The following is a 24,603-nucleotide window of genomic DNA, read 5'->3' as shown; positions in this document are numbered from 1 at the left end:
AAGGTGCCGCAGAGACTTGGCGTGTAGGTGGGCCCCAGCTTACACATGATCTGTGCGTAGATCTTCCTCTTGTCCTGATTAACCTCCTATAACAACAGGCCTTGTTGCAGATGCCAGAATGCTTTAGTGGAGGAAAATAAAAACCACAAAGCTTTATACTTTTGAATAATTAGATTCAGAAGCTGAGTTTAAAAAAAAAAAAAAAGCGAAAAGAAAAGAAAGCACAGAACAAGAAGTGTCAAGCTGCAGTCTATTAAGTGAGTCAGTTCAGGTTTAGACTCTTAAGATTAGGCATTTAGAGTCCCAGAAGGAAGGTAGAAAGATACCAAAGACAGATTCTGCCTTTTTCAAAATTTTATTCGAGTTTAACATTATATCCAAAGAAAAGGAAGGAAATTCTTTTCATTCCTGTATTCAGTGGCTTCCTGCTTCCAGAATTTAGGACCTAGGCTTGCACTGTCAGTACTGTGGCTCACTTAACATTATTATGGCTATAGGTGGCATGGGGAGCTAGTTTGGGAACTTGGCTGCCCTTTTACTTTTGTGTTTCTAAACACTGGATCCCAGAGTTAATGAACCGTCTCTTTGTTAATTGAGTGTAGCTTTTGGTATATATATTTCAGCTCCCCTTCCCCAGTTCATTTGATGGAGTCATAGACTTTCAGAACTGGAAAGTATCTGAAAGAGATCATTTAGTCCAACCTTCTCATTTTACACATGGGGAATCTGAGGCCTAGAGAAGTTAAGTGAGTTGAACAAGGTCACATGGGTACATATGGTAGCAGACCACCCACCGTTGACGCCAGTCTTCCTTTCTGGTTTTGTTGTCATTTGTTTTAACCTCCCCAAATTTTACTTCAGAAGTTTCTAGAACTACCAAGTTGTAGCATGTTTTGATTTCTGATGTCACTTTTTATTCTCACCTTCTCTCTACCCCTATTTGTATTTCTGGCTCTGGGTGAGTCTGGCAAGCAGCAGCTGTTTCTCTTTTCTTTCTTTTATTTTTGGGATGTTAATTCTATGTGATGTATATCTTTGCAAATATATACACTGAAAGGTCTTAAAATATTGACACTAGACGTACATGTATTTAATGGTATATTAAACTTTTTATGGCAATTGTGATGTGCGGATGAAGAACAGTACTTAATATGGACTTTTTAATAATTGACTGAATCTGTTTCTGTCTCTATATTATCAAGCGTTCAATAAATTATCTTAAGAAAGGACAAAATTAGCTTCATATCGTTAATCAAATTTGGGTATGATGATGCTTAGTGAATTTGTTTTGGGCAGGTGTGTGTATTTCATGTTTCTATGTTCCTCTGTATACCTGTAGGCTGGTGAGGGTAAGAGGAGGAGGGAGGATGATGGGGATAGAGGCATAATACACTTCTTGCCTTTGAGGACCTTAACTGTTCACTGGATACTTGTTTTTAAGAGGGTTACTCTGTTTCATTGTGTATTCTATTTGACACACAACTCTCCATCATTTGGTGATGAACCTTTACCTGTTGTTAATTTTTATCTGTTAAGGTTTCTTTTTAAGATAGGGATGTTGAAGAGAGTTAGAGACCTGTATACTTCGCTAATGCTTTGGCAAGTCTCACTTATCTGGAAGCTTTTCCTGTTAGTCTTACTCTTCCTTCACTTTCTGTCAACCCCTTCATTAGAAACTCTTGCAATGCTTCTTCATCTCTCTTGTCTCATATAAGCCAATATAAGGTGAGGATTTTAAAAAAATGTATCTTTTACATTGAATTTTAATTTTAAGGAAGTGTAAATGGTCAGATTTACCTACTACTTGTCTCAGTCAAATCCCATTTTCCATTTATGTATCTTCAGTTTTGGTTTGTTGAGGGACTTATCAACTAACATACCACACAAAAGTTATAAGGAATTGGGTATGTGCACATGTACGTGTGTGTGCACGTATGCACGGTTATTGGAGAAGGTCTTAATTAAAGAAGAGAGTCATCATTCTTATTCTAGCAACCCCTCCTCCAGATCACTTCCATTACTACAGGCCCCGGTATATGTTCTCACATACTCTTCATCCACTTCATCGATACCTGTAGAGATTTTCATAACCTTTTCATGTTTTCATGGTCGCTTCTTGTTGGTTCTATCTTTTATGCCAAATACTGCTCTAGTAGGAAGGCTGATTTTGAGTAGAATTTGTTATTGCTTTTGTTTTTGAAGCTGTTCTCTATTTTGTATTGTTAGTGGAAGAAGTATGGAGCTGTATTGGGAAAAGTTTGACTTTTGTAACCAGAGGACCTGGGCTTGAGTCCTGGCTCTTCTAAATCTTGGCTTTCTCATATATAAGATGGAGATTATATTTTCTATGATTATATTGGTGTGACTATGAATTAAAAAACATGGAAGCTCCTTTGTAAGGTTATATACATGTGGTAAACATGTAGAAGCTCATTAGTTCCATTTTTCCACCATTTCTGCCTCTTAACAGTAATATTTGAGACTCAGTTTATGATGTAGTCTTAAGCAGTACTTGTCAAACCAAATGTGTGAACTCCTGAAAAAGCAGGAGAATTTTAGAGAACTAAAGCTGTGTGAAACTCAAAATGTTGATTTTTCTGTTATGCTGCCGTGAGACCAGCATCTTAGAGCTTTGTTTCCTAGCCTGCTCCTTGTCCCTCACCTTTTAAGTCCTATCTTTACATGAGTCTTTATAAAATATTCTGTTACGGATTCTTCACTATTTACCAGACCTCTTCTTTAATCTGTATTAAAGATAGTGTAAAATGTGACTATTTTCTTGGTCAGTCTTCCTCTTACCTGTCATGTTTTGCATAGGAGTATGAAATTATTTAGCAGGGGTACATAAATATGCATATGGCATTACTAAATGATTTTTTTGAGCAAAACTCAATATATTATATGCGAAAAAGGGGGAAAGCTTTGTTTTAAGTAGTAGTATGAAAGTTGATTTATTTCAGGTCTGACCATTTAGAAAATAGTGGATTCTGACTTGCTTATAATTAGTTCAGCTTTCATGTGGATTAGGATTTAAAACCATTTAAAGTAGAGGAACCATACAGATATCTTTAGGATTTCTTAAATGTGAAATACATGTCCACAATCACATATTGAAACTCTTAGGGCCAGTTGTGTCTCAGCATTCAGAATTTTTCCCTTTGCAGAAAGATAACATGGAAGCATATACTTATTAATATTACATAACACTCCTCTGGTGTCTAGGGCAAAATGGTCTTTCTACCATTTTGACTCTTTACTCTTAAGTGTATTAGTTAAAGAGTGCACACTGTCATAAACTCAGATCGGATACTGCCACAATTGAGCCTGTCATAAGTTTAACAGAAAATGTTAGATATTTCAGACTTTTGGGATTTCAGAATTGGAGAGGAAGGGATTGTACAATGACCTTGACTTGTTTTAAGACGCTAAGTTTTTATTTTAAGTAATTTTTTTAAATCTCACTTGGTTAGTAGCTGTAGTTACCATGATTTTGCTGACCACAAATTAAAGTGTGGGATCCCTTTCAGAGCCTTCTTAATGTTTGTTAACACACCTATTAACCATGAGTAAACCAGTGCATGATGACAAACATGTCACTACTATTAAAGAGACCAATTTTAGTATGCTCTAAGTAATATAGAGTTAACATTTTACTACTTTGTATTTATTTTACTTCTTATTCCTTCATTACTCTGAGACTTTAATTAAAACTCGTAACTGAGAGATTTTTGACAAAGATTACCTTTGTTAGAAAAGTCTGCCTTAACAATTTTTTAGTAAGTGTAGTTTTTGAGTAGATTAGTGTCATTCACTTTTTTTAAAAAAATTTTTTTCTTTGCCCTTATAATTTTACTATTTTAAAAATTTATCTTTTTAAATAGTAGTTCAAGAAAATGATGTATACTCAACTCTGGGGTAAAGACAGTACTGTGGCTCATTAGGTGTTTGTACATACTTGGTGAAGTCAAACATACACTCCCTCAGCATGCAGGAAGTTTCAGGGGACACTTGCAGCTGGGTGGGAGGTGTGTGCCTGAGCGGCATCACAGGTTTTGTGAGCAAGTAATGGAAGCCCTAAGTGCATAACACCTAAGATCAGTTTTCTTAATGGTAAAATGGGGATATTGACCCTACCTACTTCATAGGATTGTTAGGATTGAAAGAAGTAGTTAATACAAAACAACATAATGCCTGGTACAGTATAAAAGGTCAGGAAATGTGTGTTACTATACTTTTTTTATTTTTTTATATTTTGCCAGTGCAAAAGATAACTTTAGATTACATTTAAACTTTTCTTTTAGGTGTGCTGAAAGACATTATGATACCGCCAAATTTAACTGCAGAGGTAGGTATTAACTGCCACGTAATGTATTTCTGTTATATAACTTAAAACCAATAGACCAAATCTTCTTGTCATAGCAGTAGTGAATAAGCTCAATTATTAAGTGATGTAAATGTTTATCTTAAAGATGGTCTTAGACAATTTGGAAAAATTTAATTTTACTTTTGTGTTTTAGGGAACAATTACCATATAAACCTGCCAGTACTAGTAGGAATACTAAAATGCAGGGTTGACTGTAAGAATTAGGAAAAGTTTCTAGACAAACCATAAAATAAATAAAGGGTTATATCTACTGTTGGAGGCATTTGGTCTAATAGTAAAGGATTATAGGAAGAGCAAAGCAGACAACAGAGTAACTCCGTGGAGCCGTGACCTAAAAGGGGCAAAAGCTTATGACAAATGTGGATAAGAGGAGCCTGACAAGTGGGAGCAGGAGCTGCTTTAAATGAGTTCTTCTCCAGGCGTAGTGAATTTTTCTGAGGTCCCACAAAAACCTTCCCTCGTTGTTTGTGGAACCCCTTGAACCATGAGAGACCTGGAGAGTGAAGAAGCTTGGCAGATGCTACCATGATAGAAAGAGAGGGTGGAGTCCATGCGCTCCATGTTGATGTGTTTGCCGTGGATCCCTTCTGACAGTCTAGATCGGATGTTCAAACAGCTGGTTTGAGAATTCAGAAGTGCTAGTGGTGAGAGCCAGTACAGATCCACTAAGAATTTTTCCTTTTTCGTGAATTTAAGCTACTGCTTACTAGGCAAAGCGTGTTTTAGTCAACGTTTATCTAGCTTTAAATAGACGTTTAACAGTTTCCTGGCTGTTTTGTGTGCCAGTGGGGAGATGAAGATGGAATGCTGAGGCCCAGGTGAAAGCATCCCAGCGACTCCCTATAATGGTCATCATCGTCTCCCAGGACCACTCACCTGACACACTGAATCCGGTTCCACATTAGTGATGATGTGACTGAAGATAGAAGGCATACTTCTCACATATTCAGATGACACAGAGGACAGTTATGTACATTAGATGTCAGTCAGGATTTGTAAGGGTTTTAGTAGAATGGAACTGCTGAGGCAGGGACCAGTAAGAAAAAATTTAATAGTGATATAGTTGAACTCCTGTTTCTTTTTTTTTTTTTAAAGATTTTATTTATTTATTTGACAGAGAGAAATCACAAGTAGGACAAGTAGGCAGAGAGGCAGGCAGAGAGAGGAAGGAAAGCAGGCCCCCTGCTGAGCAGAGAGCCCGATGCGGGACTCGATCCCAGGACCCTGAGATCATGACCTGAGCCGAAGGCAGCGGCTTAACCCACTGAGCCACCCAGGCGCCCCTGAACTCCTGTTTCTGAGCAACTTAAAAAACACAACAACAAAACCCCTCTGACTATAAGCAAAGAGAAACTTTGGGTTTTTATAACTCATGTGAAAAGATCTGAAACTTCATTAAATACACTTTACTACAACTGTATACGTTTTTATAAGTAGTTTTTTTTCAGCTTCTTTTGTAAATGCCTTTAAAATCACGTGTAGTATATAACACTAACATTTGCAAGACCATCTTTAAATAACATGCTTAGCATTTTTATTATATGAAATATAAAAATCAGTCCTTTCCATTGTTGATTGATTGGTAATTTATATCTTCTCTGGAATATATGTTTTGTGGTGATGTAATATTATAAATATTACGACTCCTTTTGTCAGAAAATGCATTGAGAGCCCTGACAGGAAACCTGCCTACATGACATTTCATTTTGAGTTTGCCTCTCTCTCTGACATGTTGACTTCTGCTACCTCTCCATTACAAAGTTTCCTCTTTCATTAAGTGGGGAAAATAATGCTCAGCCTCTGTCTAGTGGGTAGGTTTAAGAATTGAGACACTATTTTCTATTCAAATACTGGTAAATTATCAGGCAGTAAATTATTTTTCTCTGGAGTTCACTTTTTCTTTTGAACATCTATTAAGCTTATACACAACATTTCTAAAGTTAATCTACTTTAATAATTAATAAACAATTCAGGAAAGACTTTTTTTTTCCTAATTCTGAGGTTATCCTTTTACCACAGTTGCACAGTATCCTTTTGAAGACCATAATCCACCACAGCTAGAACTTATCAAACCCTTTTGTGAAGATCTTGACCAATGGCTAAGTGAAGATGACAATCATGTTGCAGCAATTCACTGTAAAGCTGGAAAGGGACGAACTGGTGTAATGATTTGTGCATATTTATTACATCGGGGCAAATTTTTAAAGGCACAAGAGGCCCTAGATTTCTATGGGGAAGTAAGGACCAGAGACAAAAAGGTAAGTTATATTTGATGTTTTTTTCTTTCTTCTTCCTTGATCTGAGCATTTATTAGAAAACAGCTTTTTAAAAAGATGGTTGGTAACCCTTATTTCTTTATTCTAAACATTTAAATCTGTTACTACCGTAACTGCCATATGAGCAAATGACTGAATCTCTCAATTTTTCTGTTCATGCTGGCATTTTCATATCATGCTAGTAAATCTTATGCATTAACTGTATGGCATATTTGGTCTTATAAAATCCTGGCAGAGCATTTAAAGAAGCAGTACATTGAACAAAAGTAAGCTTGATATTTCTGAACCTTGCTTGAGAGTAAGATGTCTTTGGGTAATAACTTGGATGCCATTTCCTACTAAAGTATGATCCTTTATAAGTACATGAAAATTATTCTTTGATATGAATATTCACAAATATAGTTATAATTAAGATTAGTCAAAGGTTCTTCTGTTATTCAGAAGGCTAATAAAGACGATGTTGAAAATCACTGACAAACTTAATCTGTGTAATATGTTTGAGGGGAGAACATAAACTCAGGAGAAGTTTCATAATAATTTCTAAGAGATTCATTTCTTTGGATGGTAAATGTGACAAAATATGTTTATGTTTCTTACAGAGAGATTTTGTACATTTCTCTGTCTCTGAGAAGGAAAAACCCAAACCGCTCCAGATAGAGGGAGAAACTCACCTAGACAAAGAACTCTCTTGAGGGAGACATTACAACTTTATGAAGAAATTTATTCTAGTTTTAATAACATTTACAATCGGGAAGGTTCTCTTCCAGTTTAAGTTGCTTGCCTGCCTGCCTGCCTGCCTTCCTTTAATTTTTAGTGTGGGCTTTGAGCTCGTGACCCTGAGATCAAGATCTGAACTTAGGTCAGGAGTTGGACATTTAACTGACTGAGCCATCCAGGCGCCCCTAAGCTGATTTCTTTTTAATTCAACTTCAAAACGGAAACATGATCACTTCTATTATTTTAGCTGGTGATTGCATTGATTCCTGCCTCCTTTTCTCCTTCCTCATTTCTTATTTTATTTATCTTTGTGATTTTTAAAAATTACTTCTAGAGATGCTAGAGTGTTGTGTATTGGTAATAGTTTATAAAACTGAATCTCATGTTAGTGCTTGATTTTAGTAAATATTCATTATAGTAGATTGCCTTACATTTCTTTAGAAGTTGTGTATGTCCTGAGATGATAGTAGTGGAGTGAATTCTTGAGTGGAAGGCCTGAGATGTTTACTTTGGTTCATTTTTTTCATCATCTAGAGGGAAATAGTTGCTGTTACTGATTAAAAATATAAAAGGTAAATTGTTCTACACTTAAGTGAGTAAGTCCAGGGCAGCACAGGGGAAAGAGACTGAATGGAAAGAAAACAATAGAGAAACAGGTCGAATCAAAGTACAGTAGCTGAAGTAGTGGTAGAAGTTTAGAGCAAGCAGGGTTGATGAGCAGTAGACACTGTATGTAGTTGTGGGAAAGAAATCAAAAGAATTTCAAATAAAAGTAGAGAAGCTATGTATTGTGGAGCCAGAACATAGATTTAAGCTCATAGCTCTTTTTTTTTTTTTTTTTAAAGATTTTATTTATTTATTTGACAGAGAACATAAGTAGGCAGAGAGAGAGAGAGAGAGAGAGAGAGAAGCAGGCTCTGCACTGAGCAGAGAGCCCGATGCGGGGCTCGATCCCAGGACCCTGGGATCATGACCTGGGCCGAAGGCAGAGGCTTTAACCCGCTGAGCCACCCAGGCGCCCAAAGCTCATGGCTCTTAAAGGATTTATGTGACATATGTTCTAGAAATATGATGAAAGCTATAGTCTCTCACTAAAAATGTACATGGTATACATGAACATAAAATTTTGCTTATAGTTTTTAATTACACAGACTTTTTAAATGTGGAAAATAAAAGGAGTCTTTATAAGAATTATGTCCCCTTTTATTTTTTATTTATTTATTTTTAAGATTTTATTTATTTGACAGAGAGATCACAAGTAGGCAGAGAGCGGGAAGCAGGCTTCCTGCTGAGCAGAGAGCCTGATGTGCAGCTTGATCCCAGGACCCTGAGATCATGACCTGAGCTGAAGGCAGAAGCTTAACTTACTGAGCCACCCAAGCGCCCCAGTGTCCCCTTTTTAAATGGAAAAATCAGTGGCTCTTTGAGGTTAATGACGAAATCTCAATGGCTACAGATTAATCTGAATTAAACTTTGGTTTTGCCAATAGGAAGTTTTATGAAAGGGCTGCTAGTATTTAGATTATAAATAATACATTAAAATTATGCCATTGTCTTTGACTTGACAACTTCTTTGTCATCTTTGATATCCAATCAATTTTGACTAGGTTTTTGGTGAAAACAAGTGCTTAAAATGCTATCTCATGAAAAAATGAAAGAGCAAATGAAATCTGTAGATTGTTTTGTCAGATGAAAGTAGGCTTGTATCAAAAAATTAAGAATTCTCTAAAATTCTCCAGAAAAATTCATGTTGCATCATTTTCTTTTCCTTGGTTAATGAGATCATTTTTGGCAAGATTCTGGCATAACGCTATGTTAGGAAGAGAAGGATTATGACTTCACGTTTTTAGTTTTAAGGTTAAAGAATTAAACTGTGCAAACGAGTTTGTATTTTATCCAGTTGACTGCATTTAAAATCCTGGCTGTAGAATTTTGCCTTCTGAAACCAGTGAACTTATGGGTAGAAAAGCATTTCATAATTGCTCCCATTTCTTGACAAAACCTCTTGAGAAGCCCTTGATTGAATGTCTTGGCTCTCCTGAATTTGGCAATTTTCATAGCAGTAGATTTTTCATGAAACGCCCTCTTGTACAGGCTGTGATTCGAGGCTTGGCACTGCTAGAGCAGGCTACTTCCCCATCAATGGCTAGAATTTCTCCCAGGATGGAGCTAGAGTCTTGTACCCCATGTGAGTGCCACGGTGATGTGGAGAGCACTGTCTTTCCCCAAGCAACAAAGCCAGAAGTTTTGCCAGGTGTTAAGGTATACTGTCTGCCTAGAAAATACTGAGATTTCTTGAGGGGAAGGTTTTTTGGGCGCATTTTGAAAATGTTAATGTTCCCCCGAAATTTCCAAAGAGTACTCTAAAATAAGTATTAATTCTTTGATTGTGTTACCATGTGTGTACTTGATGAAAACCAGTAGCTGGCTAACTCGGTAGCTGGCTAACCCGAGAAGTCGTCGTCATATACTGAAGGGAAGTGGTATACATGTTTGACCATTTCTAAAGTATTTGTCTTCACCACATTGAACTGCACCTTCTTTGTTTGTTTGGCATTACAACCAGCAGACTTGTAGGGTGCTTTACTCGGGATTTTGAGTTGGAGGGTAATCAAAGGTTCTTGTAGTAGTCTAACTTTTTCTGACCAAGCTGTGCTCTTACATGTGCTCTCTTTCCCCCTCTTCCGCACACTCACCCACACACATACCTCCCCTGTGTGAGAGTTGGCTAAATGCTTATGATCATGAGAAACCAGCCATGTAAGGAGCACTTGGGATAGTCTTTCACACCATACTCAGGGATACAAGTAAAACCCAAGGATGCTTAAACAGTTTAAGTTAGATCCAGGAGAAGTCTTCATAATGAAAAAGTGAAGACATGTTTTAATTTATCATTGGGAAAATACTGTATTCCTTACAATCTGAAAATATTGTCAGTTCTCTTGCTCTGTAAAGGTGAAGAGAGACTTAGTAAACTGGCAAGGCCCAAGGGATAGTGTTGTGAAATAGGGGTCAGAGTGAAAAGATAGCAAGAGAAGTGTTTATAAAAATAAAATACAGTATACTGTAGAATGTGAACATCCCTCCATTATCAGCAGAAATGCTTCTTTCACACAGCACTCTTCTCTTACGGGTTTGAATCTCCCCAGGTAGAAGGTAACAGGCTAACAGAGAATGGAGTTCTGTGTGTACTGTTAAGGGTATCCTCAGTAAAATTGTTATGCTTAGCTAATACATTATATCGAGATTCAGAGTTAAGTAATTTGGCCAAAATTGATCACTTTTAGCATCTTGGAGTCAAAATAAATCATTGAGATCTGTCGTGCTTAGTTCATGATTAATCAATATACCCAGACCATTTTTGGATGAATTAGTCACAGCTGTCATCTAAAGCAGTATCCTAAATGTGCTCCTACCTTTACTTCTGTATATATTTAAAAAGGCAGATTTACAAGCAGATGCTGTTAATGAAGCTCTGTTCCATTTGCACGGTTTCATTTGCATTTTATGTTGAAACAGTGTTAGAGAGCTAGATTAAAGAGATAAAGATTATGGGCATAAGATTATGAGCCTTTTTTGGCAGGAATTTTTCTTACTTTAAAAATGATAAAACGGAGGCCCAGAAAGGTGAAGTGCTTTGATTAAGATGATTCGAACAGTTAATGATAGCATTTAGAGTAAAATTTGAGTACCCTGAACGTTGTTGAATCCTGGAACTGCAAAAGAATTTTGCGGCTGTTCAGAATTAATCTCTAGGGGGACAAGCTGTTCCAAAATGGGCCTATTTTGACAAGGATCCTCAGTTTATACCCTTTTTTACTGATGCTTAGGAATTTGGTGGCCCCTGACCTAAGTACAGATAAATGCAGCTTCAAGTTGTTAGTCTTATAAATATAATGCTGAAGGTTTCCTTTAAATCTTTGAAATTTAATTGTCTAACAATTTTCAGACATATCAGACGTTTACCTAATGGTTAGGGTGCTAGTGAAATAATCTGTTTTTAGCCTTTAATAAGTATAGTTTCATCATGAGAAATGAGCTAAGCTGAACATGGTAAAGCTGTTGTCATTCAACTGTGGAATTCTTCCAGGGAAGTAAGTATCTTATAGTAAATATAATTGATTATCCAGAGTAGTTTTATTCTTGAAACACCTGCTAAAAATTTATCTTCTTGCCAGTATTTCCTTTTAGGTTGAATGTATAGATTCGTATTTTTGTAACTGTGAACCATTATTACGGGAGATACATATATTTTGTCAGTTTTTCAGCTTATATAGCATTAGTTTTACTAAAGCTGTCTTTAATGTGACTTTGCCTGTATCCTTAATTTCAGTTGTAGGGAACCATTTAGAAGGAAGTTGTGTTCTGGTGACATTTATATGGGAGGATAGGGTTTCTTCTCCTCTTCCCTCCTTCCTCCCCCCTCCCCCTTTTCTCCTTCTCCCCCCCCCCACCCCTCTTTGTTATGGAGAAAGAAGACCCAGTTGGCATGTTTTAGTGAAGAATTTGTGACCTTGGCAGGGACTCTCCTCAAACTAATCTGGTGCAGCGTTGTCATTCCCTCAGCTTCCCTCAGTGGACTTGGTGCAAATTAAATGGCAAAGCGGTGGGTGCCTGCTGACCCTACAGTGTGCCGTTGTGTTAGTGATGCCCAAATGGTGCTTGAGGCTTTGAGTGTTGCCGAGAATTCAAAGTACAACTGATACCTCCTCTAAAGAAACGTATTTCCCAGAGCAGGATAACTGCTTGATGGAAAGAAGAGTCCTTCTTTTATTCAATAATTGAGAAGAAACCTGTGTTACACTTCCCTAAGAGTAATTCCTTTGCAGATTTGGTCCTTTTTCTTCATGAGTGAAACAGGCTGTCAGCAGCTCCCTGTCCTGCCTCCCCAGGAGAGCCTGGTGCAGGTTAAATCCCAGGGCAAGTGCCTGTCTAGTCCTGTGCTTCACACTGTCTGCACTTAACACTTATGTATCAGAATGAGAATAAACTCACAGCATTTATTGTAAGCTATGAATAAGTGTTAAAGCATCCTACTAATACTGGTAAGTATGTATTTTGGAAAGAGTCCCCAAATGTCTGAATTCAGAAGCAAACTTTAGTTACATGACAAACCCATCCAGAATTTCTGCTACTCCTCTCTCTGTTGCTTTCCCCCTTCTAGAATGGTGGCAGGCAAAGTACACATTAATCTTTATTTTGTTTGATTAATCTTTTAGGAAAAAATATTTGAGCTTTTGATTTCTTTTTTTTTGTTTTGCTTTCAAAGCAATTATTAGAGACGAAATTCATATATATTATGATCTCTGTACAAGAGTTCATTGGCTTATCTGTAATGAAGACTTAAACTTTCTAGAAATAATAAGTATTAACTTTATTTTAAGTGATCCCATGAAGAGGAAATTTTCTGGTTTCTCTGAGGAGTGAATTTTTATGTCCTGATTGTATAGTCAGCTTACTTTTTTCTAGCTACTAAATTTCTCCATATGATAACATTAAAAAATTTTCTAGTTTTCCCCTTCACTTAAACTCTGATTGTTCTCATTTTCAGTAAAAACAAAACAAAAAGAACTCCTAATACAATATTCTTATTTTTTTAACATATTAATTCTTTTGGGCTAAACTGTGTTCCTCTAATACATGGTATTTAAGCCTGTCATACAATCTATACATTCATAAAATTATAAGGCTTTTATACCTTGAAGGATTTTAGCAATGATTTAGTTAAGGCCTGTTCTAATATAAATGATCAAATAAATCTGTAAAGATCAGTCTCTCCTAGGTCATTTCATCTGTGTAATGTTACTCAAAACTGTCTCCTAATCTCAAATCTAGTATTCTTTCTACAGTACTGTGTTCTTCTGTCCAAATTATACTTCTGTATTATTTTGATCCCCAAAGTAGAAATAGAAACTTAAAAAAGAAAAAAAGAAGTAGCTATATTATAACATATTAGAATTCTCTCAATATCTACTCACAGAAGCCCAACTCAAAGAGTGTAAACCCAAGGAGACCTTTATATTGACTTATATAACCTTAAAAGCTCTGGCCTGGACTTAGATGCTTAATAGGTGTTGGTAATCTTTCTCTCAGCTCTCTCCTTTGCTCTGTATGTGCTTTCTTTTCAGGCATTCTCCTTGCAAATAATAGCAAGGTATGACTCCTGGGGACTCTGGTGTTACATCCTGGCTACTTTAGCAACTACAGGAGGAAGAGAGCTACAGTTTGAGTGAATATTCCTAGATTAGGTTCTGATTTACCTGGATTAGGGCATGTACCCATCCCTGAACTGAACATTCTGGCGAGAGGCTTGGGACATGTATCTGATGCTGAAGAATAGATCCCATCCCATCTCCATCGAACTGCAGGGGGAATGATAGCTTTCCCAAAGGGGAAGGGATGCTGTGCAGAGAGACCTGTGCCCCTTGTCTGCTTCATACTATTCGGAGAGATCTGTGATTCGTGCAGCACTATTGTTGATAGGTTACTCAAAAGTAGTTCCATGAAGCTGGAGCTCTGTGATACTCTAAACTTTGTGGAGGCTCTTCATAGTTGGGAAAAATAGTGCTCAAACAGGTCACAACTTCTTTCATATCACCTTGTTCGTTTGTGTGCTCTTAGTAAAACCCAGGACATCGGAAGATGAAGTTCTAGGCTCAGAGTCACATTTAGGTTCAGGTCCAGGTTTTTTGAACAGGATAATCATGTGCCCCAGGACTGTTTTCTCACCCTTGAAATAGAGGTGACGGTGTTTGTCTTACAAAGTGTGGTGGTATTAGGGTCATATGTACAATGCCTAGCACTTAGCTTCATAACAAAACTGCCACATGGCGTCATCGCAATAGTAACCATTCCTAAAGAGCTATATTCCTTCCTTTGTTGAGTTACTTTCCTGTAACAACCTTGTGAGGATTCTGAAACATACTTTTTCAAGTTTCAAGAAAACACTTCTTTTAAAACACGACATTATTTCCGAGTTTAAAAGTGCCAGGGAAAAGTTTACTGAAGTAGAAAATTACTTTTTTGACTGAGGAATCTAGATTGTGACTTCATCTTAGAGAAGATGATCTGAAGGTACTGATGCACAGAATATGAGCAAAACATTACGTAGCTTGTGTTGTGGTATCCAGGTGGGATTCTGGCCTGGAAGTACCATGATAATATCCTAGGTTTGAAAGATGTGTTTAATCTCTACTTCTAAGTTTCTGTTCTTTAAGAGATTAATTATATACAAGAGACTTACATAAAACAGCTCAGGTTAGAAAAATAAGCGGTTCATTAAAGATACATCAGGCAAATGTAAATTTCAAGAGCAGATGACAGGATATCATTATCAGAGTGCATTTACAACAGAATGTGTAAAACTAGATCAGGAATATCATTTTATATTAACACAGGGTGCACTCCACAATGAAGAGTTATCGGGTATGAACTCTTACATGCTAAACATAACATCAAATACAGTAAGAAAAGCTGAAAGAAATGAAGAAAAAACTGATGGCAAAACAACAATAATAGGAATCTTTAATATACTTGAAGATCAAGAAAGTACAAAGTAAGAAGATATGTAGATGGATTGAATAGTATAATAAAAAATGGCCCGTAAGATCTGTCTTTTTTCTTTTTTTGTCATCCACACAATAGTTAACCAAGATTGATAATTCATTAGGCCAGCTACAAAGAAAATCTCATCTCCAGGTAGAAATATATAAACCCCATTCCTTGATTATAATTCAGTACAGCTAGAGATTTTCTTAAATGTATAATTTTGGTTTTTTTCCCTGTTTTTAAAGATTTTATTTATTTGTGTGTGAGAGAGAGAGTGTGCAAGAGGGGGAGGAGCAGAAGGAATCTCAAGCAGACTCTGCACTGAGCCTGGAGCCCTACGCGGGGCTCGATCTCATGACCCTGAGATATGACCTGAGTCAAAACCCAGAGTTGGGTGCTTAACTGACTGACTGAGCCACATAGGCACCTCCAGCTAGAGATTTTTTTAAAACGTTTAATCAAGTAAAATCAACTATTTGGAAATTTAAAACTAGTTACTTAAATAATTTGGGGTCAATTATATTTGGGAAATACAAATATATTTTAGAGATTACTAAGATAACAGAGGAATTAATAAAGATGAAAATATAAGTTGTGAATTAGCAAACAGTAAACCTTTTGAACTAATCATTTCAAACATTGTATGAAATTGCCAATAAAAGCAATACATCTCTTTTAAAGTTCTTTTTGAGGAAAAAGAAAGGGGAAACACAAATTATACGTTAAGTTTGAGAAAGGTGAAGAACTACACTGTGGAGGTAACTAAGAATTATTTAGGTCCCCGCTAATGAGGTAACTAAGAATTATTTAGGTCCCCGCTAATGAATTTGAATATTTCAATGGGAAATAAGCAGTTTTCAGTGAACATCATTGCTTCAAGGTGAAATCCAAAATTTGAACAGACCATCCAAAAATGAAAATGTGTAGAAGCCCTCAACATGTACCTAATCTGAATTCTATTTCAGGTGGTGCTATCAAACCTGGAAATACTGAATAATTCTGTTACCTGAGTTGGTCTAGGTGTTAGAAGATAGGTAAAACTTCCCAGATGACTGCTTGCAGATCAATGTCCTTAATCTGGTAAAGATAGCATACTTTAAAAAGCAGCAAGTATAGCATGGGAGAAATTAAGTACTTTGGTTTGACCAAAAATAAAAGCACATTCAGGGGAGTATCTGTGATAAGTTTTCTTATTTGGATAGTCACTGAAAAACCATTTAGCATTTTAAATTGTTAGTGTGATTCATCTGACACTTTCATAAAGTTAATTAAAGAGTGTAAAAATAGAAGAATAGATCAATCAGAGGCTGGTATTCATTTGACTATTGCAGAATTGCAGGAGGTGATTGAACTAGAATGGCCATAGAAAGCTAGAACTGGTATTTTGAGAGGTATGTCACAAAGTCTGGATTTTGACTCTGAATAGATGTGTAGAAGTCTATTAAGAGTATCCTAAAGGAACTGAACCACTGGTGTGCTTTCCGTGTTGTGTGGACAGGTGTGTGTGTGTGTGTGTGTGTGTGTGTGTGTGTGTCTGTCTGTCTGTCTGTGTCTCTATGTATGTACTGTGTGTAGATGCTGGGTAGTTGGCCTGGGCCTTTGCTACAGTTCTGGGATTTCCTTATTCCTCTTTTATAGCCCTGTGTAGATCACTACTCCCTCTCAGATTGTTTCCTTTACTCTAGCAGGAAGAAGATGGCAGTATCAGCAATTGACTGTGAACTCTGGAGCTGGAGTACTAGGGTGAAACTTAGTTCCATTACTTCAAGAGTTGGGACCTTACTTTGTCTATAAAATGGTGTTACTGATAATACCCACTTCATGAGTACTAAATTATACTTAATGAAAGTACTTAGAACAATACAAAGAACATTGTAACAGTTCAATAAATAGTAGCAGTGGTGGTATTAGAAGAGGTTTTGAGCTTTGAGCACTGGGGAAAATAGTAAATATCATTAATAAAAATAACAGAGGTTGGTCCTGCAAAAATAGGAAAGCTTCAGTTTTTGGATATGTTGTGTTTAAAGTGCTTCTGAAATTTCCAGGTAGAAATGCCCAGCTAAGTATTAGAAGTTCTGGACTGGGAGTTGGGAATCAAGTATTGAGAGACATAGGTTTTGGAGTTAATGTTAATTGAACTACTAAGACAGAGAGGATTGACAAAGAGGGGCTCGCTCAGATCAGATTTTCAAGGTAGGCTTACTCTTAGAGAAAGAGGTAAGGTAGTTTTCTCTTACCCAGTAAGGTTAGGAGAAAACTTTCAAGAGTGTGTTCTAGGATAGAGGCAGAGAATTTTCAAAATGGCAATGAAAAATGATATAGGATGGGACTGAGAAAATAGTAGGAAATGACTGTTAGTGACACTTAAGAACTACTGACCATTAAGAAATCAGCCTTATGAAAACAGTTTCCTATGGGGTAAGGGGCAGAGGCTTACCTTTGAGAGTTTATATAGAGAAGAAGGGTGACAATTTGAGAAAGATAAAAGATTTGGGGAGAGTGTGCATTTTTAGCCCATGAATGGCTTTGGATAAAAGGACAAGGGTTACCCGAGCTGTTTATTAGGAGGAGACAGGTGAAACAAAGACAAAATGCCAGAGAGGGAATAATTAATAGAGCATTTACCAAAGTGGAACCTAGGTAAACATGCAGTCAGTTTTATAAAATATCAGAGAATATGAGAAAATTTTAAGATGGGACAAGGGAATTCTGAGAGTGCCACACTGGGTGACCCCAAGGTTCCCAGTAGAGTAGGAGCTACATTCATTGAGGGTGATGTCTAGGACAGGATAGAAAGGTGGGTTGAACAGAGTGCTGAAATCATCACTCAGTTTAAGAAGTGTGTTTCAGAAGAATGACGTATGGAATGATAGAGATTCAGAGTCATAGGTGAGACTGAGTAAAGGCAGTAGACCTTGGGAGGAACACGACACCTCTTCGCAGGCACTCCTCTAGGTCTGTGAACATCAGGGAATCGAAGAAGCAATGGTGGTCTTTTGCAATGATGGCCAGGAATGTAGTGTAAAGGCAGCCCTGAAGAATGCTAAGTTTAGCTGAGATTAGAATGTTTAAAAGTTACCTTTGGGAAAAAAGGTCAAGAATACAAGTAATTTTCTTCACATTTAGAGTAGAAAAGAAGAATCGTTGGTGGTAGAGGGCGGATACTTTGGGGATATAGTTACAGACCAGTTAACTTAAACGTTCTTGGTTAATTTAAATGAAAATGGAAATATTAAAAACACATAGTTATTTTTTAATCTCTAAGAGCTTCGAAGTTCAGCCCTCTTTTCATATATGTAAAATAAATTTTTGAAGATCTTTAAAATGTTCATTTCTTAGATTTTAAAAGAGATTTGTCTTTATAGTCAAAATGCTGCAGGTTAAAACATGCACGTAAACCATTGTTTTCAGCATATGCATTCAGGAAATAATATATTTGAGTTGTTATAAATTGCATTGTTAATTTACTATGGACGTTGTATTCATTTTATTTCAAAATCTACATTACAGTATGGTTCATTGTACCATTAATTAAATTTGAGTAAGTGTGCATTGTGGCCATGAGAGATGTGACTAGATAGAAGGATACACTAATGCCCATGGTTGGTACATATTTGAGCCTTACAACTCAATTATTTCTGCTAATCTGACTGCATTGAATTTGAGCATGCTGCTAGGTAGGAATTGCAAAGTTAAGCTACAGAAGCTGAATTATGCATAATTTGATAGTAAAAGAATTAAGTTAAATTGTGCCTTTCAGTGTTTTTTTTTGAATTGTGTCAGTAATTTTGTTTAGCTCATATTTACACACAAATTATTCGTCCATGTTTGACATCTAGTAGATTCTTATCTTCTTCCTCTATCCTTTTGCCTTGCCCTTTTGGTAAGAGTTATTAACTCACTATATAAAAAGCTGCATTATACATGTGCTGCTAATCACTTGCTACTTGAAAAAAATTAAATCTTTGAAAACCTTTTAATTATTCATACAAACTTATACCAAGAAGCTAGAGAGGAAGAAATCATCTATCATTGCATTGAATCTCAACAAATAACTTGACAGCTTGGTCTTCTTCTACACTCCCATTGATTTGATTTTTTGAATTTAATTTTATTTAGTTTTTAGACTAAATCATAAATTCACATGGTTAAAAAAAGCTTCCTTTTTACCCAGCCATCGTCCATCTGCTATATTCCCCCCACCTTGCTTTGCAATTCTGTGTCTTATCTTGATAAATATGAATGATAAGTTGTTTACTGAAGTAACATTGAAGTAATGTAATATAGTAAACCATTGTAAGTTTAAACACTTTTTATTAAAAATTATTTTTAACATTAGTTTTTTATAGGAGCTTTTCACAGTAATAGTATTTTACTACTGTTTCTTTAATACAGAAAACCAAAATTCCAGTTCTTCCAAAATTATACTTCAAATGTAGATAGGATTTCTAAAACTGCTAATTAGGATTTGTGTAACATTTGTAGGTTTAGCATGCTTTTGTGTAACTACACTTAGTATTTACTCCTCATGAGAATCCCGTGAAGACAGGGTAGGTATTAATTGTCTTCATTTTCCTGAAGAAACCAATCAGAGTTGATGTTTTGACCATTAGCTTTTAAATTCTAGTCTTTGCACTGCAGCCAGAATCTTAAGTCATTTGTCCTTCTTTGAAATGGCTTTTATCCATTTTTTTGACATTCTATATATTTTTTAATTGTAATGAAATCATGCTAATTTTTTGAAACAAACCTGAGAATACTAGAGTGAATACCTGTTTACCTGCCATTCTGTGTATGTCTTTAAATTCATATGAACGTACTTTATACTTTATTTAGAGGGAAGAAAAGCATTTATTTCCCGAGTGTTTAACAAATGGGGAGATTCAGATGCCAGTAATAACCTGAAAATATTACAAATTCTTTCTTCTCTTGAATATACTTCTAAGTTTTCTGCAAGTCACTTGTAACTGTCAGACGTCTTCCTGTTACTATTTGCCTTCTGTTTCTAAGTTAAATGCCTGAATTTTCCTGAAGTTATATACATCCTAGGAAAGGAGACCTCAGCCCTCATTTATTCAGCAGCATTAATGAATTGCATGGCTGCACACACTAGATTTTTTTCTTTAGATAACTTTTTTAAAAAATAGAACATGAATTATATATATTTAGCATTTGTAATACTTAAATTTTCTCAAACATTATGTATATCCATGGTTTCTTCTACAGAGAGATGCATGTGGCTCAAGGACATTTCCTAAGTCCCTCTGTTAGAGAATTCTTGCATACATTTATCCCAGCCACATATTCCTGTTCTTATTGGGGGTCTCAGGGCATCATTTTTTTCTGCTGCTATTTCTGTCTCTTTAAAGGCACTATGCCTTTATGTGTTCTGCTGATTCTGATATGTTTTTGCCTAAAAAATAAGTAACCAAGCTTTTGAGGAGTTGTGTGTTCAATAAAAGTCCATAAATTTCCTACGTCTCGGGAGCACAGCTGTAGTGCAGGTGCCTTTGATACGTGTTTTGGAACTGCTGAGGCCTTATCTTATTGGGTTCATGGGTTGGAGCATTGTGGTGACCATTGAATAAATGAGGGGATTATGATAATTTTAAGGGAAAAAGTTATTCTGATATTTCCTTTGTACTGATGTTGCTGATTTACTCTTGTTGAACTAGATTTAAATATTAATAATTTAAGGTCAAATATCTAATGTATATATGGTCTTCAGTGGGTACAACCCAGTTACAACCCAGTTACCGTAACAATTTAGTAAAATAACTGTAATGGAATTTTTCTTTTGAATTTGGCTTTTCTTTTTCTTTTCTTTTTTTTTTTTTTTCTGTCCACCAGGGAGTAACTATTCCCAGTCAGAGGCGCTATGTGTATTATTATAGCTACCTGTTAAAGAATCATCTGGATTATAGACCAGTGGCACTGTTGTTTCACAAGATGATGTTTGAAACTATTCCAATGTTCAGTGGCGGAACTTGCAGTAAGTGCTCTAAATTCTCATCCCTCCATGTACTGGAACATTTTTCTGGACATATTTAGACGTTTACATAGAAATCTAGAAAGAAATTTACCACACTTAAAATGTACGTAGGGGTATATATTTCTGAAGTATCCAAACTAAGTAAGTAGCTCCGTTGTTCAGCTCATTGGGCTAAGGAGGCCAGCAGCCATGGGTTTTAATGTCTTAGAAGCCAAATTGTATTTATGAAAGAAACATTCTTTGCTGCATCTACCAAATGCAGCTTAAACTGTGACCAGATGACTAAAAAACCTATCCCAGTAGAGATCCAGCATCCATGTAGCAGTGGGATTCATTAGTTCCCTGTGTGGGGGCAGGGACCAGTTCCCTCCTATCTTAGGAAGATTAGATATTGGTAGTAATGGTGACAGGGACAATAGAAAGGAAAGGAAAAAATTATAAGATGTGGTGACCTGCTGAAATATGTTGAGTAAATAGGGTTGAGTCAGAGTGTGTGGAGCATTAGAGACAACCTGGGATTAGATCCAAGATCCAGTGACAGTTTTGTTAGCTCTGTCATTGCTAGATTGTATAACCTCAGGCACACTCTACCTGTCTTTATGTTTGCTTGTCAATAAAATGAAGACATTTCGAAATCTGAAAATTTCTAAGTGTGTACTAAACAGAGTTCGTGTCGGTGATGTCTGCCTCCCATTGATTTCTCTTACCCTAGCCTCTGTGAGCCTCCCTCAGTGATCCTGATCCTGGTCTTCTTCTCTGCTAGTCTTGGCTGGAGTTCTTAGTTAGACTGAAAGGAGCCTTAATACTGAATACCCAGACCCAAGCAGTTAGTCAAGAGAGAATGTGTGGGTGGAAGTATTATCCAGCCCAGTAAAAGATCAGACTGTTGCTGCTTTTTTTCTGTAACTGCCTTGGCAGTGATCAGTCATGTTTTCATGTTTAAGAAATATGTTTCATTTATTTAGAGAGCAGTTCTGTAGTTTGTAGATAAGCGACTACTACAGTATTTCTTTGAATACCTCTAATAATATTTCAGTGAGGTTTTGTAATTTGTTAGTGATTTTAGTTTTTAGTTTTAAGTTTTGCTTCTTGAAAATGTTTATGTAATTAAAAAATTTCTATCTCTAAATTAACCTGTACTGAGGAAATTAATTTCTTGATAGTGTTTGTCTTTCTCAGTTAGGTGTTACCACATTCATCATATCTTTCCTGTGTTCTTAAGAGCTGGACACCTTTATCATAGGCCACAGATTTATTAATAGAGTGTGATATAGGCTCACTGATTTGATTGCCTTAGCAAAGCACAATGGGAGCCCTCACTGATGGCTGTCGTCATCTCTGTACAGCAAAGGCCAAGCACCACAGCAGTGCTCCGTGGAGACAGGCGGTGGCTCCGCTGGTGGGGAGCGCAGCATGGTGTGTAAACCTGTGGAATCTCTGTGTTGTACACCTGAAACTAATGGCACATTGAGTGTCAACTCTGCGTCAACACAAGTAATAGAGTCTGTGATAAAAAAGTTCTAAATGCAAGGCATTAGACTGTCAGAGGTGACTGACACAGGAACTTAACACGTTCATAGAGGAGAAGGAAAAAGGAAGAAAACATTCTTGCTCTTCCTATAGGATAAATATCAGGTGTAAGGGCCAAAAGGAGGGTATAACATTTTAGGGAGAGAATAAGAGAAAGAGAACATTCAGTTCAATAATCCACCTATCTAGTGTAATTTTTTTCATTGGCTTCTCTAGCAAAAACCTGACAGTTCTGCTCTGCCTGCAACGTTCTGATGGATTTTTGTTTTGTTCTTGTCTTTTTCCACTATTACATTTAAACTTTCAAATTGCTGACTGCTGAAAACTTTTCATCTTTACTAATTTTCTCCATTTATGCCCTGTGGTTTCATACTATGTAATGAAGTTGTATTAAAAGTAAACATAATTGAATGGGAAGTTATACGTATAAATTATAAATGGTGTATTCAGAAAAATAAAAGTTTTGGGGTTGTCATATGGTTTCACAGAGGAAGTCCAGCTCTTTCTTGAATGGTAGAGAAAGTGTACCTTTTATTTTGGCATTAAAACTGAAGGAAGTACTGCAGGTGTGACTTGAAGTACAATAGCAGGACCCAGAGGCATGTAGGGTGGCATGTGTGGCCGGCTATCAGAGGAGCCTAAATGGGGATGTTAGACTTGATTTGATAGGTGCTGTTACATCAGTGACAGTCAAGAGGCTTAGGCTCTGTTTTAAGTCTGGCTGGGTAGGAAGTGGTGATTGCACGACGGGGAACCAGTGGTGGAAAGGAATCCAGTTACGGGACTTGTTGTGAGCCAGATGTGCTTTGCTAAGGCAGTCACATCTCCTTTCCCTTTTATATTTAAATATTTTGTCAGTTTTGATTCTGGCCATATGAATAGTTCACAAAAGAGGGGAGAAGGAAAAACGAATTTCACTGAGACTTGGGAGACATGAATGTTTTTTGTTTTTAAACATGTTTTGGTCAGGTTAAGGTGAGCTGTTTATATGAAGATCCTCAGTGGGTTCTTGAAAGTGGGTTTGAATCTTAGGTGAGAGCTAGATCTGGTATTTTGGGAGCATCAGGCAGCAGGCATAGTAATTAATTAGCCTTCTGTGTAAATATGGTATTGGGCTAGAGGTTGGGAAGGCTTAGGGAAACAGAGTGGGAGGACTGTGAGACCTGGTGAGTTGTGAGTTTGGGTTCAGGGGAAAGGTTGGGACCCTTGAGGAAAACGAAGTAGTTTCTGCAAAGTTGTCAGGGGTCAGCAGCTGTTTTCTTACTGAATTATTGTCCTAATACTCCTGAATAAAGGAAAAGTTACTATACTCTTCACATCTGAAAGGGTTAAAACGTTAGTAAAAGATGATCAGTGTGATTTTCTGTCAGTAGGCATATGTCAAAACAGTTTAATCCTGATTTTTGTTGACCAGGTATTGACTTGTCATTTCTTTAGAACACAGTCAGTTGTATCAAAGAGAAAATACTTGACTTGTGTCTTAGAAGTCAGCAGAACTGCACTGATGTTGGACTTCTGATAAGTTAGCTCTTGAAGATCTAAGATGGGGAATTCGCATTGTAAATGAACTGATTTTCTGTAGTGATTTGAGGAAAACTTTTAAACTTAGGTTTTGGGGTAGATTCTAAGTGACGCTGATTTGTAATTCGTTTATGAATGGATTACACAGTTCTAGAATTCCTGAAGATGCACATTTTAGATGTAGTTTAATTGAAATCTGGCTTCTACTGTTAATACACTTTTTAAAGTCCTAAAAAGAGGATTATCACATTCTGAGCTAGTGGAGTCTTAATAATATTACAAGGCATTTCATCCTGGCTGATTTTTATCATAGCTTTGGAATCATACCTTTTTGTTTGCTTTTTCAAGCTAGAGTTTCTAGTGAAATTTTCATATCACGTTGTCTTGTAAAATGGCTTGCTGTACTTTGAACCTTTAGTCAAGGAAGTGAAAATTATGGACAGATTGTTGGTAATGTTTCCCCTTTTTGGAGTGCCCTTTTTCTTGTGATAAATGGCTCACAGATTTATATTAGAAAAACCCAACAGGCTGTTATCAGACCTTCTGTTTATTATGTGAGTGCTGGTGCTGCTCTAGATACGCATGGATAAGCCCATACGTATTTACTGATGGGAACGTGCATCTAGCTTGGATAC

General features: G+C 36.6%; 1 protein-coding gene across 1 annotated transcript in view; it reads left to right on the top strand.

Moving 5' to 3' along the window:
- Positions 1 to 24,603, top strand: part of PTEN (phosphatase and tensin homolog) — a 60,538-nt gene that overhangs the window by 25,371 nt on the left and 10,564 nt on the right. The window contains exons 3-5 of the mRNA XM_044239495.1: positions 4,302 to 4,345; positions 6,404 to 6,642; positions 20,776 to 20,917. Coding sequence (XP_044095430.1) covers positions 4,302 to 4,345; positions 6,404 to 6,642; positions 20,776 to 20,917 — 425 coding nt within the window. The remainder of the gene's footprint in view (positions 1 to 4,301; positions 4,346 to 6,403; positions 6,643 to 20,775; positions 20,918 to 24,603) is intronic.

The sequence above is a fragment of the Neovison vison genome, chromosome 2, assembly GCF_020171115.1.
Source record: "Neovison vison isolate M4711 chromosome 2, ASM_NN_V1, whole genome shotgun sequence".
Taxonomy (NCBI): domain Eukaryota; kingdom Metazoa; phylum Chordata; class Mammalia; order Carnivora; family Mustelidae; genus Neogale; species Neogale vison.
Note: the sequence above shows the minus strand (reverse complement) of the source record. Positions and strands in the feature narration are given on the sequence as shown.